The sequence below is a fragment of the Glycine max genome, chromosome 1, assembly GCF_000004515.6.
Source record: "Glycine max cultivar Williams 82 chromosome 1, Glycine_max_v4.0, whole genome shotgun sequence".
Lineage (NCBI taxonomy): Eukaryota > Viridiplantae > Streptophyta > Magnoliopsida > Fabales > Fabaceae > Glycine > Glycine max.
In genome coordinates, this window is record NC_016088.4 from 1,647,084 (window position 1) to 1,662,837 (window position 15,754).

Genomic DNA, 15,754 nt, shown 5'->3' on the forward strand with positions numbered 1-15,754 from the left:
ATTTTTTTTAGTTAATTGTAATTGATAATATTACTCATATTTTGATGATAATGATTAAAAGAGAATTAAAAATATAAAGTATAAGGACTAAAAAGATCATTTTTAAACTATAGAAATTAAAAAAAATTAAAATATAAATTATAAGGACTAAAAAAATCACTTTCAAACTACATGAACTAAAAAAGAATTAAAATGTAAATTATAAAAAATAAAAAAAAACCAGTTTCAAACTATGATGACTAATCTTATTTTTTTAATCTTATTTTTTTAACACATCTGGGCCAAAGCCCAAAGGAGAAAAAAACAATCCTATTTTCACCTCTATGAACCCAGTGGTCTGTGTCCGTGTTCAATTTCACCCATTCTGAGGGCGAAATAAGAAAACTGTTCATGGCTCTGCAAATAATTTCATTAGTTAAAAGTATATTTGAATAATTTTTTTCATAAACACTTTTAAAAATGGATAAATATTAACTTATAAGTTAAAATCCATATTTGAAGAAGTATATTTGGGTGCTAAACAAAGTGTTTCTTCTGTAAGTTAAAAATAACTTAATAGATAAGTTAAAATCAACTTTTTAGATAAGCTAAAATCATTTAACTTCAAAAATTTGATTTTAACTTATGTACAAGCTATTTTTAGCTTATAGGAAAAACTTTTTTTTTCTTATATTTTCTTCTATTATATTTTTGGAAAAGTTTATCGTGAAAGGGAGTAAGTATACTCATTTTTTTCTATTGCCTGAATTTATTTTTCTACCATATTATTTTGTGGATAATCAATTGATTCTTTTTTTCCAAAGAAAGTTCATGTGAATTTTGGATTCCAAGAATTCAACAAAGTCAAGATAGGTCTTAAAACTTAAAAAATACTTATAGATATACTTATAAATTATTCATCAATAAATTTTTCTCATCAACCGGTGAATTGAACTTATATCCTTTTCAAATATTTTGCATCAATTGATTCTAATATTAACTATGGATTAAATCTCAATATCAACTTTTCCCAGAAATTTTAAAACTTTATTTTCAATTTAATTGATTTTTAGATAATATTTGATTGACAAAATATAGCTTTTTATTTACAAGAACATTAATGATTTTTTTATTCAACGTTACTACCATATATAATGTTGGGAGATTCCAATATTTGATTCCCGGATTGCTTATATCAGAAATTATGGGGGTTGTTAATTTCCCCTCATGCTTCACTTAGTTCAATTTCCAGCACCATGATTATCACCTAAAGTGGGAATCTCCACATGTAGGAGGGTCAAAGCAAATACATGTGTGTTGTTAAACAAGGAAGGCAGCTTAAGCATCATGTGCAGGGTGTTTCCATCATCACATGGTGAGTTAATGATGGGGTTCATGAGGAACTCAGGCTCATCAAATGTGATCATGTCAGAGTTTTGGGAAGAGTGGAATTACTGACATTAGTCATCTTTGATTGGAATGTGATTCTAAAATTATTGTTCACTTTGTCATAAAGGGAATAGGTCATTTTCATCCATGCAAATCCATGCTAGACAGGATATACAAGACCTTGCTATTTCAAGGAGTGGGAGATTAAAGTTTTACATGTGAATAGGGAGGCAAATTTAGTGACTGATTATTTAATCTCATTTTCTGGAGAACGAAAGTTTTAGTTTCTGAAACTTATTAGGGACAGAAAACGTCTCAAAGCTCAATTACTTAGTAATAAAGTTTTCACATTAAAAAGAAGATTCAAATTTATGTGTTTATAGGATGAGTCTTATTCATATAAATCCATTGACTAGAAGATTCAAGTTTTCGCGTTCGAATTTTCTTCAGTCTCCTTGACTCATGGTTACAACCTTGGTATAAACTAGAAAACGAAGCATCAATGTCATTTGAACTGCATCGTCAAGTTCTTCTACATATTGCGTAAAATAGTTGCATATTTAAAATTACCAAAATAAATAAATATATCTCAAAAGATCTTGTTTGGTAAGAGCTTTCTGAATTCCTGGTTTCTGGGAATTGGGCAATGGGTTCAAAAACAAACATGATGATTTTTGTCTGTCTCTATTGAAGATTTGAAGGGGTGCTGATATGTGTGATGTAACAATTAATAGACTTTGTCCTTCAAAAATCATGTTTCCAATATCAAATATGTTGCCAAAATTAAACAAGATTTTAATAAATGGCAACTATATTTTTTAAGGTCTTACTAACAATTGTCCTTATGACATTGATTAAAGAATTAAAAAAAATTATTGCAGAAACTATAATAGAACATAAAAAAAAATCATGAATAAAATAATTTGTCTATTGTTAAAGTAGTGAAATTTTGAGTCTTATAAATAAAAAATTACCTCCCAAAATTCCTTTTCTTTCATTTTGGGTATGAAGATGGTTGAGCTGTCGAAAAACCTTTATATAACAAAGCTATCAACCACATGTGCTGGGTGTTGCTTTTTTAGTTTGTTATTTCACTAGCTGGTAGTTAATTGCAATCAACCTTTAGATTGTTATTTCACTAGCTAACCGATAGTTAATTGCTGTCAACCTTTACATTGTTAGTCATATACACATATACATTATATTTCGCTTGCATGCGTGAGTCTAATCTTTCTTATGAAATTAATACATGGATGTTTTACTTTGTAGGATCATCTTATTTATTTCAATATCAATAGCATTCTTACATAGAAGTCCTCTTCTCTAAGCGGTACCATATTTAATTTGGCCTCATAAAGATGGAATAAACTTCTCAAATCTGATATCATATACGAATCTGTGATTGTCACTATTATGGTCCTGATCATTCTTTGGAATTCCTCACAATAGTGATTATGCTGGAGGTTTTGCACGAGATACCTATCTCACAAGCACCATGTATAGAATTAGGACAACGTTGTCCAATCCACTCAGAAATAGCTTTTGAAGTTCCTAGTGTCAGAGGATGAACACACATAATTCAAGTCTTTTTATAATGAATAGCACGTTAGAAAGGGTCAATGAAGTGTAAGATTTGATATCAAATCGTGGCTTTGGTGATTTGAGCCGAGGATAGAGAGTTCAAAATGCTTTGATTTGATTTCATACTTTGGTGATGGCTTTGAGCAAACATATATTTGAACGGTTCAATGGAATTTGAATATTCATGAATCCCCTGGTCCAATTACTACGACAACCGGACACAATTATTTAAGGCCTCGCTCTTTCAACCCGCTAATAATGGAGAGAGTTACGGTCCCCGATACCAATTCTGTCACCACTGGTTTGACACCTTATGACTTATGAGTACATCAAATATCAGTGTCATACACAGAGTTACGGTCTAGTTATTGGGTAGCAGAAGTGGATATGAAAACTATCAAATTTGGTTTGCACAAATCATAAAACGGACATCATTTTCACGTGAGTGAATGTACTAATTTGAACATTATTTATAGATAGAATGATAATATTATGCATACTTAGTTTAAGAATTAAAAGTAGTTTTTTTTAGTAAATTTTAATATCATTTTCTTTTATGGGGAAGGGAGGCCATTTATACATCTAGGATCCGACTTCTATCATTGATACTAGTAGGAAATGAATTACTATGGCAAGGAAAAGGGTGATTCGGAGGGATAAGTTGATGCAGAGCTTGGAGCAAAGCTACATATGTCTTCAGACTTCCAATGCTAAAAGAAAGATTTTAAGGCATAGCATTTAATCTTCACTAAAATGCTAACTCACTGATCAAAATACAAACCCAAAAAGATATACCACATGAAAAGAAAAAGTTTTGATTTCAGCTACAATTAATATCACACTGATTAATATACCACATAAAGATTCAATTATATTTAACATAAGATCTTCACTAAAAAATTTGGTCAACCTCTTGATCTTCATCATCATAAGAAAGAGAATAGAAAAAAATTGAGGAAAAAGAAAATATCATTAAGGTATTCCTTAGACAGGCAGAACCCATTGCCTTCCTCTGCCATTTCTGCTAAGGGAGAACCTTCCACTAGAAAATGATCTCTTCATTGCAATTGGACTCAAAACACAATGCAAAACCTTTCTTCTATAGCTAGACTTGCTACTTTCACCTCTTGAATTCTTTGAAGGACCAGCCCCATTAGAACACCCTTCATGCTCTTGATTCACATGCAGAACATCAGCAATTGAAAGACCACTACCCCTTTGAAATGAATGGTCCATAGAAACCGTCCTTCTAATGGAATCATACCCTTCATCTCTAATCTCAATTACACTATGCCTTCCTCTCAAATTGCCTAGATCACTCAAAGCACGCAATGCACTCTTTGAAACAGCTCCACCATGTGTGAGTGTGACTTCTCCTTCCACAGCATCTAATTCACTGTCCCTTGCAACAGCAACAATGTTTTCATCTGCACGTTGGTTACCTGAAGAAGTATCGTTCCTTGAAGGTGGTTCCGTGACAGGGGAAGCAACATGAAGTGCTGCAGCATTGAAGGTGAATATGCTAGCACGACATAGAGGGCAACTAGAGTGAGACTTGAGCCATGTGTCAATGCAAGGAAGATGAAAAGCGTGGCTGCATTTAGGTAAGAGCCTAACACTTTCATCATCTTGAAACTCACTTAGACAAACGGAGCAATCTGTTACCTCAACCAACCCATCACCTTTCTTGTACTTGCAAACCGTTATGGACTTGATCAGAGCCTCATCTAAGCCAATTGTTGGAGCATGCCAAGGCTCGTGGAGTGAAGGGTTGTGATCCTCTTCCAATTCAACGTTTTCTTCGTGGTTTTCGCTTTGTGAAGATTCTCTGCTGCCACAGTACTTGGATATTATGGTGTAGTAGCTCACAAGGAGAAAAGCACTGACCAAGACCCCAATGACTGCAATAACTAGAGGTGAGAAATTTGGACTTGAATCATCATCGGGAAATTCAAAGGGAGGAGGAGGAGGGTAGATTACATAGCACCACTGTGGACAGTACAAGCTACAAAATCCTTGAGAACAGTCTTTGTTGTTCATGTATGGAACCCAACTTTTTGGGTTGCCTAGCGAAGCCATGGTGTGGGAAGAGAATCTTAGAAGTAAGGACTTAGGAGCAGTACATTATATGTACCTAACATATAAGTAAATATTATATACATATATGGTTTCTATTTTCTCCTTCTATGGCAAGTGATTATTACAGAATAAAAATAGGCTATTATGAATAATAGAATTACCACTGACAACAAAAGAATTGAACTTGGAGATAAACGTAGAAACAAGAAGAGAAGTTACAAAACCATGACTGGAGCAGCTACAGCAAGCAAACATAGAGAAATGCATATGCTACGTTCTTTTCTGAAAATAAATGAGTGAGATTTTGAGAATCTCTATCTTATATAAACAATGATTAGTAACATACAAGCAAGAAAGGGTAATGGTCTTATAGATAGGGCAAGAAGAAAGAGAGACTTGCTAGAATTTATGATTTATCAGAGAGGAAAGATAACGTGGAAAAGGGGCCAAAGGGCTTAGATGGAAAGAAGGGAAAAGACAAGGAAAATGGGGTGCTGATGAGTGTACTTTAACTTTTTTCGTTCACCTTCTTTTTCTTTTTTTCTGTCCATTCTCCATAGCTTTCTCTGCCTTCCTAGTTTCTTTTTCTTGGTTACAATGATTTGTGGACTAAGGAGGGGGTGGTGAACCGGTGATATTGGTTGAGAATTTATAAAAATTGAATGCTTTTCTCTTTTTAGTTCTTTTAACCTGTTCACTGTTCAATTAACTGGACGATTTAGTCCTTGTAAAGGGACATCCAAATTAGCACAAGAACTTCGTTAATGTACGCCTACCTATGTGTGGAGCCAATGTGGCCGTAAGTTAGCTGTATCTAATTAACAAAGAAGTGTGTATGTTTGAAATTTCGTGATTTTTGCTTTCAATGTATCACCTAGACCAGGCTAGTGTGTTGGCACTATGTTGTTACTTGTTATTGCCTAATTGCAATAAAAATTCAAAAGAGAAACGTCCTAAATCCTAATAAATTGTGTGTGTCATGTAGAGAATACTTGAGTGCAAACAGATTACAAAATTCTTGAAACAAACAAGTGTTAAAAACAGAATTGAATAGCGGCGAATTTTTATTCGTTGAATATTGTGCTTAATTGTCTCCCTTATGAATCATATCTCCTTTGTAAGACTTCGACATTATTCTACCATGCATATATTCTCCCCATGATCCAACAGTAAAATTCACTCTCCCACGATTCATGACTTTGCAAAGAAATATAGCTTAGTGTATGTTTATTTTATAAGACTACCAAAAGAAATGACCTAGCACTGGTAGGTACATTCCAATAATTATACTTAACTCAATAATGGTAACCACATTCCAATAATCTTCTGAAATTATAGGTAATACAAAACAACAAAATTTAACAGTTGTAGCCGAGAGTTCCAACTCCCAATGCCCATATATAGTAAAGGCCACATTAATATCCCATACTTTCAACTGAATTCTAGCATCCCACCACAACTTTGGGAGAATCACATCACAACAAAAGTTAATTATTATAATAGAGTCCAAGCCCTTATAAATCTCACATTAGAATCTTATACTTTCAATGTGGGACTCAAGTGAATGCTAACATAATCATAAATGAAATCCCAAGTTATACGACAACCATAATCTTTATTCACATGATAACCTAAATAAATTGTTAGTCAACTTTATGAGAATATATTCTTGAGGGAATAAAGTTGCAGTAGAAAGATAGAGTATGCATTTAAAAGCAAGTTACATTCAAGTATAGTTGTCACTTTTCACCCAACACCCAACCAACCATTTGCTCAAACCCTTGGGCCATCTCCTCTTCTCTTTTCAACTTAACTTGCTGGACGTACGGATTTTCTTCTTTATGAAGCCATGCAATTTTTGTTAGATTTGTGCCTATCTTCAAAGTTCCAAATTACCCCGAGTTTGCATAAGGGATATATATTTGTAGAATAATTGAACCTGTGGGTCTAGCAAAGAAAATTTGAGCTTTTTTTTTTTTTTTTTTTTATCTCTTCCCTTGTAACTGCACTTCAATTTTCAACGATTCATTAACAAAATATCATACTTACATCAAGTGGTTTCAGGGATGTTGCTTTCTTCGGATATATGAGAAAGTATATATTCTGATAAGTGGGAGAATATTTAACAAGATAATGAAAATTAATATTAATCATACATGTTTGACATGCTTTAATCCATCTACGTAGCCTTACCATAAAAAAAATAAAAAATTGGTTAAAACAATTGATTGAAGGAATATCAATAATTAACAAAGTTTGTTCTCTAAGTAGTGTATGCTTTGCTAAATTGTCTGTCAGATTTGTGTCTTGCTGTCTACATGACCTAAAACTGCATTATAGGAAATGTTTATGATACCATCAAATTTTTACTTTAATTTATAGTAACATTTTCCATCTGTTTTTCTCTGCTGACTGAAATTGCTGAAATTATTCACATGAATGATGCGCCGTCAATATCATAATGCCCCAGCCCCCAAGACTCGGTCCATTTTTTCAATTTATGTGGAGACATAATGATATGCACAAAAGCCGAGACACTCCTGATCCAACCCCTTTTGAGTCTTTTGACAACACCAAAACTAAAGAGGACCCTCATTTTTAAACATTCAAGTCGCTTTTAATTTTTTTCTGACGTCACTGAGTCTCTTTTTCCTTTTCATTTTTTTTGGAGCTCATAAAGAATAAACTAAGCCAGTTAAGTGTTGGTTTTAATAAGGTTATTGTAAAATCGTTAAATTGCATACAAATATGCTTATAGATGTTTTAATAAGATTTTATATATAACTTTCATAGTAAAATCAAATCATACAAAGAAGAATAGGAGCTTTTAATTTTGGTCAAAAGCAGATTGCACAATAATAAGATCTAAATGCGAGGCACAGCAGTGAACATAATAATAGTCAAATTATATGCACTTGGTTACTGTTCACATCCACAAAGAATCGACTTTCCTCCTTGAATTTCGCTTTTCAGGGAATAGCAGGTCTGATCAAATTTGTAAGGACTCTTATACACTCTTCTAAGTTTTAAATGTGAAATTTATGCAATTCTACATGAGTTCTACAAATATTTGTGAGAGTTCTTTGTGCATTTCATGAGCTACCAACTGATATTATTTTCATGATGTACCCAAAGAGAAATGCTCTACATTAATTGCACAAGATGCATGTGGTCAGGACAAAAATTTATTTAGTTAAACTATTTATTTGATCTCTATACATGTCTATATTTTAAGTTTTAGTTTCTATACATGAAAATTATAATTTTAGTTCTTATATATACATGTTTACTGAAATTTTCGTTCCTATTGTCGCTCACACTAGATAAGACTTACCAACTGTATAAAACTGACAAAACTTGCAAGCGATAATAAACCGCTATAAGAAAATAAAACTGTACAAGGACTAAAGCATACAAATTTTTCGTATAAGGACCAAAACTTAAAATGAAAACAGCTATAAATGATAGTTTAACTAATCTATTTTGTGTCCAACCTCAAATGTTGCCTCCTAAATATTAATTACATTAAATAGCTAGTTCAGATTTATCTTCTTAGTGGCACCACCTGAACATTTAGACAGTGCAGCCCAAATCATCCCTAATGGACAGCCCACATAAAACTCAAGCAGAAATGCCTCAACCAGAACGTCTACATTTGCTTCTTATATTCAAGCCAGAATTTTGACCTTAGTTTTATGAAACCGTAGATGGTTTACATGCAGATCATGATAAGCTTACACAAAGTATTTTGTTATGCATTTTAATCTGATATGTGCAAACTCAGTGTCACAGATTCACAGTGAAGTGATCATGGAAGCTAGAACCTCAATAATATAATATAGGCATGAAATTCGAAGGGTTTATAAAATGGTTCAGAGTATGAAAATGAAATCATAGAATACAAGATGCCAAGATAGAGATCTATGGTTCCAATATAATGAATTGAACTTAGTCTCAAGATATATGGTTTGCAAGTTTTAATTGACAAAGATTTTTAAGTTTTATCACCCCTTAAGCACCCTTAAAAATGGGAGTGAAAAAATTCAGAGACGAGATTTATAAGAATTACATAAAAGAATTTCTTAAATTTTCACCCACATTTTAAAGGATAGTAAAGTCGACCTTAGTGAAAAATATTGTGAATGCAAAAATCCATCCATCATAGTTCTTTATACATGAGGTATACTTCTAGCTCGTAGAGGTTTCCACTCAATCCCATACCACGACCAAAAATCAGTAAATGTGTATCTAAAATTTATGATTCTTCCGGTCGAGCATCAGAACCTTCGTCTTCATCTTCTTCACTTCCAGCATCTTTATCTTGGTCTTCATCTTTTTCCCTTCCAGCTTTATCTTTCTTTTCACTGAATTTTAGGCGAAGCGGTCGTCCCATTAACTCCTGCAAAAGGACAGGCAAAGGATAAATAATTTTCCTTCAGCAGGAATTATATGACAATGCAGTAACTATCCCCCCATAATACAGTTGGAGTTAGTGACTTTAGAACAATTTGGGTAATAGCCCACTGTCTGGATATACTTATGGCAAATAATATGTTCAATGGCCAAAACCCAAATTAAAAAGAAAATCTAGAATCAAAATCTGTGTAGATAAATCTAGAAAAGTAAAGGAGGTAAAAAGCAAGTGAAAAATCAGAAGGTAATGAAAGTTTACAGGCAATATCAATATATCACATGTCAATAAGATACAATACTGTTTCTATTAAACTAAGCCTATATTCCTCCAACCATATATCCAGCCACTCAATCTCTCAATACCAAAGCACAACTCTAAGCTAGATACTTAAATCTTAGCCATCCAAATCCAAACAATGCTTTTGAGTCTCCTTTAGGTAATTTGTGGTTTTGTATCCAAGAAAGCTGTAGGATAGTTCTCTTGAACTTAAACATGCACACCTAAAGTGTTATGCAAAATAATTTTGATTAAAAATTATTTTCTACAAGCATAGCTATTCAAAGCCATGATTCATACTGTCTATTAAAGATGAACACAAATAATTTATCCCAGACCCAGTCTTTAAATAGCAGAACCCAACCATAAGATAGTAATTACCTTCCCATCCACAGTAGAAATGGCAGCCTCTGCATCCTCCTTGGTAAGAAAAGAAACAAATCCGTACCCAGCAGATCGTCCAGAAGGGCTGTCAAAGACAACCCTGGCTGAAGATGGTGTTTTGAAATTCTCAGCGAAGAGTTGTCTGAGATGGGTAGATCTTGCTTTCCATGCAAGGTTGGATGCATAAATTACATGACGTGTCTCTCCAGGACGGGGACCTGGAGGAGGTGGAGGAGAAGGAGGTTTTTTGAATCTCTTTGCAAGTTCTACCCTTATTATCCGTCCTGATAATTCCTGAATCACACAAATTTAAGTCAACAAAATTGTCACCATAATGAAGTTGAATGACATATTCAAAGCAATATTTCTAAATTTGTTTTTCATGTAGTAAAAATTTGTCTAAGCATCACCCCTAGAGTTTAACTTCTTAGGACGTTGGAAGTACTTTGCCAGAGGTAAACTAAAACATAATTAAAATGGTATCATATTTATAAGGAGATCCTATGCGCCACTGCAAATTCCTTTTTAGGTAAAGACACCAAATTCTGTTGAATACTTAATTGTATGGTCATAAAAAAAAACATTTAATTACATCACACTTCCGTAATAGCACAGCATAAAAGTATTGAAGAAATGATAGTGCAAACTCTAACCTCTAGCCTTTAGTAATAATCTGCCTAGTCCCAACCAAATTAAGACAAGTTTTTGCATGCCATGTTCAATTGGACCACAGATAATTAAACGTCATAGTTTCTTGTAATGTAAATACTACACCATGCAACAAAAAAATGTGGAAAAAAAGAGGTGGAGGTGGCATAACAGGATTGAAAACAAAAGGAACTGGGTATTGCTGCTGTAAAGAGACAGTAATTATGTTTTTCATCTGCATTTTATTGTGACTTATAAACTCTATGGGCTTTATCTGCATAACATGGATGCTTGAACTGACCCAAAATGATGTGATTCCCTGGTTTACTACACTAAAGAATTCTTGGATTGCAAACTATTGTCCACTATTTAGAAAAGACAAAACTTTGATGTAGTTCCTTAGGTGTTTTTAGTGTTATTCTCTAATAAGAATTGAAGTAAAACTCTATTTTTTATTAAAGAATAACATCCAAAGCACCTAAACAATTACATTGCATTTAGGTTTGGTCCTTAAGAAAATTCGTAATTTTGGAATCACCATGCAGAAGATAATTATCTTGGCAATTCACCACAACACAAGCCAAATATTAAGAAAGTGGAAGCCAGGAACACCCAACTTAGACAAACACTGCATAAGCTCAATCCAATTTAATCTTCATACCATGCAGACACACATGCGGTAAATATATATTGAACAAAACCAAAGCAACTTACATAAGAGTCAAATTTATCAACAGCAGCCTGAGCCTCTTCCCCGGAAGCCATAGTAACGAAGGCATAGCCCTTGCTCCTCCCGTCTTTGCTCTTTATTATCTACTATAATCAAAACCCAATTCTCCAAATTATACAATAATGCATAAAATAAGCCAACATTACTTCTCTAGACTCTAGTAGAGAATATTCCAATACATAAGCAAAAGGAAATGTCAATATTGTATCATTATGTACATAAAAATCAAAATCAGATATCAAGGTTTACAAAAAATCATGCACACCGATAAACAACCGAGCTAGACACTATTGGTAAGTGTCAAAATTGTATCATTATGTATAAAATAAGCTTAGAATACTACTCTAGTCCATAAGGAGGATTGTCTATCAAACGACATTTTAGTGATGCAAGGGCAATTGAAGCCACATCCACGCAAATATATATATAAAAAAAAAACAAAACAAAATTCAATTCAAAATTAAAAAAGCCTAAATTTAAGATTTAAACTCCAAATGCAGCTCCCATTTTTATATTACACAAACATAACGGAAAAGCGAGGGTGACAATACATGGAGAGTTTTAAAACAACCTCGACGTCGGTTACGGTTCCGCTTTGGGCAAAGAGGTCATTGATGTCTGCCGCCGTCAGAGACCAAGACAAGTTAACCACGTACAGCTTCTTTACGTTGTCTGTTGGTTGCGTTAGCTCAGGTGTTTCTTCTGTTGCTGCTACCTCTTGCAAAGTGGAGCATAACTGGAAGCAGAGTCTTCCCGTTTTGAAGGAGGACTTGGAAGAGAAGAAAAGGGAGGTGGAAGCATGGAGCTTGATGGAGATCGGTGCTTTTGCAGAGAAACGATGGCTATTGGAGAACCGTTGAGGTGCGAAGAGGATGAAGGCTGATTCTAAAGTAGCCGCCATTCGTAATTTTGGTGGCACAAACAGTGTGGATAAAGAGATAAAGGGGTAGCACTGCAGATATTTTGTTTTGTTTTCTATTTTGAGTCAAAGCCTTTTAAATTTAAAGTTTTTTTTTTTTTTGTCTTTCGAATGTGCAAAATGTTTTTTTTTTTATCTTTTTACAAAATGTGGGTCAAACAAAAAAATAAGATTCATAATTTTTGATAATTTTTACTATCATAATTTAATTTTTTATTTTATATTCAAAGTATGATTATTGATTTGAAATGACTAAAATTAAGTCAATAAAAAATTAAAGTAATTTTTAAAGTGATTAATGAGTTTTTAATTTTTTTATTAACATAATTATAACATTTTTTAATCACTGGAAGTATATTTTAAAATATAAAATAAAAAATTAAATTTTGATGGTGTGAATTTTTTTATTTCATATTTAATTCATGTTCAGCAAAAGGATTAAAAAGAATATTTTGTAAATTTTAATATTTATAAAAGTAACTTTAAATTTTTTAAAAAATATTTAACTTTAAAAGATTAAAAATATATTTAAAATTTTATTTTATGCATAATTATGTTGAGGGAAAAAAAATCTGTTGTTACAAAGAATCTCCATGTGATTCAGTTTATAACGTTTTTTAGGTGAAATTAAAAAAAGTTCAATAATCCTAGCTCGATAGTTAACATAATACTTAAATATTATATTAGGATAATAAAATTATTTTTAATGATTAGCAAGAAGAAACATTGGACATACTACAAAATCGAGAGTTCATTGAGTTTAGAAACTTGCATAACAAATTCTTAGTGTATGTTGAAAAGTATTAAATGTCAAGAAGATAAATGAGTAAAATATTACACTTTTCGATCCTACATCATTCTACACGGATAAAAAAATCTAATGAATAAATAAAACAAAATAATAGTTTTATAAAACTATTCTTATTAAACAAACGAAAGGATAGTATCAATATTAGATTCAAAAATTAATGTAATATTTATTAGAGATATTGGTAGAAAAGAATTATTAATATTATATTGAAAAATTAAATATTACACTTATTTTGACATAATTTTTTTCTTCTCAAAATGCCATATTTATTTTGGAACAAAAGTAGTAATTTATTGTGACTTTTTTTCCTCTTCACAATTGTTTAGAATTATTTTTTAAGGGGTTCTCCGCAGAGGGTCTTAACATGGACCAATTCCGGAATGCATTAAAGGGGCCTAATTTTTTTTTTGGGAATACATTAAAGGAGGTCTAATTTTTTCAGAATAATTTAAATATTTAATTTCTAATAAATAATTTATAAAAATATTTATTATTAATTTTATGTGTAAAATTAGAAATAGAATTCATTACTAAAAAAATTAAACAAATATTAACTTAATTCCCTATTTTAGGGGGCAACTTGGATCCCAAGTTATCACCGGAAACTAGGCCAAAAGAATAAAGTCGACCCTAACTACTTGATGGGAGAATAATTACAAGAAGATTGAGCATTTAAATGAATATGTGTTGGAACACTATTGATTGGTGGCAAAAGTAAGTTGCTGTGTTATTTTTGTCTCAAACATAATTTTGGAGGTTGTTTATCGGCTTTTCAAACATGCATGAAAGTGGTCTTTGTTTATTAATAAGTGTTTGATATAGTCAAGAATGTAGTTTAAAAATTAGATGAAAAATCCAACTAATGTACAGAGGACAACCTATTAAAACTCAGAAAAGAAGGATTATAAGGCTTTACTCATCATGCATCAAAGCTTTGATGCTTCAAAATTTGAAGAAAAAAAAATGTTACTGCCCGTCATCAACAAAGAAAGTCTGGGACATCTTAGAAAATTGTTATGAAACGGGGTGAAAAGATTGTGAAAATGAGATTGCAAGTTTTGGGGAGACATTTTGAAGTGATACTGAAGAATCAAGAACAAAAAAATAGCTAAATATATTTCACCATCTTTCAGTCACTCATCAATCAAATGAACAATCAGGAAAAGCAGATCACAAATGTAAAAAAAAAAAAAAGTGGAGAAAATTCTTTGTTCTCTACCATCAAAATTAAATTATATTATGGTGATAATCAAGGAACCAAAACATTTTAGAGTTTGATCGAGAAGCAATAACACATAGTCCAATACACATTTACCGTAAAAACAAGGAATGTACCACAAAAGCAGGGAATATGATGTTTTTTGGACATAAAAGTTGATATAAACGTATCTTGGGAACGACAATCCAAACACCTACTTAAAAATATTAAACCAAAAATTTGAAAGCAATGAAAAACTAAATACACAAACCTTCTCTAAATTTGAATTATAACAACAATATTGTTGTTTTACATTTAGTTTTTTTTACTTTTATTTTACTTTAAAAAAGAGTAAAGAAATTAAAATATCATTTTCTTTTTAACAAAAAATATACAATGAAAAATGTAAAAAAGATGAGAATTAATACCCCTCCTATCTCAAATATAAGAAAAATTTTTTTTGTCTCAAATATAAATTTTTTAAACTAATTTTATCTCATTTAATATTATTATTTCTAAAACATTCTTCATTTAATTAAGTTTTAAGTTCCAATAATTTTTTTTATTCATAATATTAAGTTTCCGTGAAGGATAAATTGAAAAAAAAATAATTTTTAATTGATATTAATACAATTAAATATGATTAATTAATTTTCTTAATTAATATGAATTGATTTTTTTTCTTCTTGTTATGAATAGATCTACATTTGTTTGATAAAAGTCACTCAAAATTAAAAGAACTAAAAACAGAGATGAAGAAAACAAAGATGGAGATTGTGGAGAAATCTCTCTTTACTGATTGAATTAGAAATGTATAGCAATGAATTAACTTGCGAATCAAAGTATCTTTTTATATACATCAATCTTAGTTTGGTGATCACGTATCATGTTTGTCACATATTATTTATTATTTATGTAAGTATAATGTATTAAAAAATTGACTTCTTTATTTGTGTCTAAAATTAATGCCTAAAATTAATGAATTATTATCATTTTAGCCCCTAAACTTAATTACTTACTAACATTTTAATTCTTGAAATTAATTATATATTATTATTTTAATTCCTTAAAACACTTTTGAATTTTTAATTAAATATCATGTTGCATGATATTATTAATTGACAATTTAAAAGTTAAATTATTAATAATTTCATACTACATGAGACTTAATTAAAATTTTAAAAGTGTTTTCAGAAACCAAAATAACAATGTGTTAAGTTTAGGATTAAAATATTAATAAATGATTAAGTTAAACTATTAAAATGATAATAAATTAACATATTCAAAATCAAATCAAAATTTAACTTGTTGATATATTTCAGTCATATAAATGACTGGATCAATTA

The 15,754-nt window shown here is 31.3% G+C and overlaps 2 protein-coding genes across 2 annotated transcripts; both read right to left on the reverse strand.

The window, feature by feature from the left end:
- Positions 1-3,768: 3,768 nt before the first annotated feature.
- Positions 3,769-5,398, reverse strand: LOC100792267 (putative E3 ubiquitin-protein ligase). Its single transcript, NM_001317651.2, has one exon. It carries the CDS (start codon positions 5,026-5,028, stop codon positions 3,934-3,936), a length of 1,095 nt encoding a protein of 364 aa, NP_001304580.2. The 5' UTR covers positions 5,029-5,398; the 3' UTR covers positions 3,769-3,933.
- A 3,706-nt stretch (positions 5,399-9,104) lies between these two features.
- On the reverse strand, positions 9,105-12,391 carry LOC100793319 (RNA-binding domain-containing protein). The gene is made up of 4 exons (NM_001255879.3): positions 12,052-12,391; positions 11,465-11,563; positions 10,100-10,396; positions 9,105-9,427 (listed from the first exon to the last, which is right to left on the reverse strand). The coding sequence occupies exons 1-4, from the start codon at positions 12,379-12,381 to the stop codon at positions 9,284-9,286; spliced, it is 870 nt and encodes a 289-aa protein (NP_001242808.2). The 5' UTR covers positions 12,382-12,391; the 3' UTR covers positions 9,105-9,283.
- Positions 12,392-15,754: the final 3,363 nt, after the last annotated feature.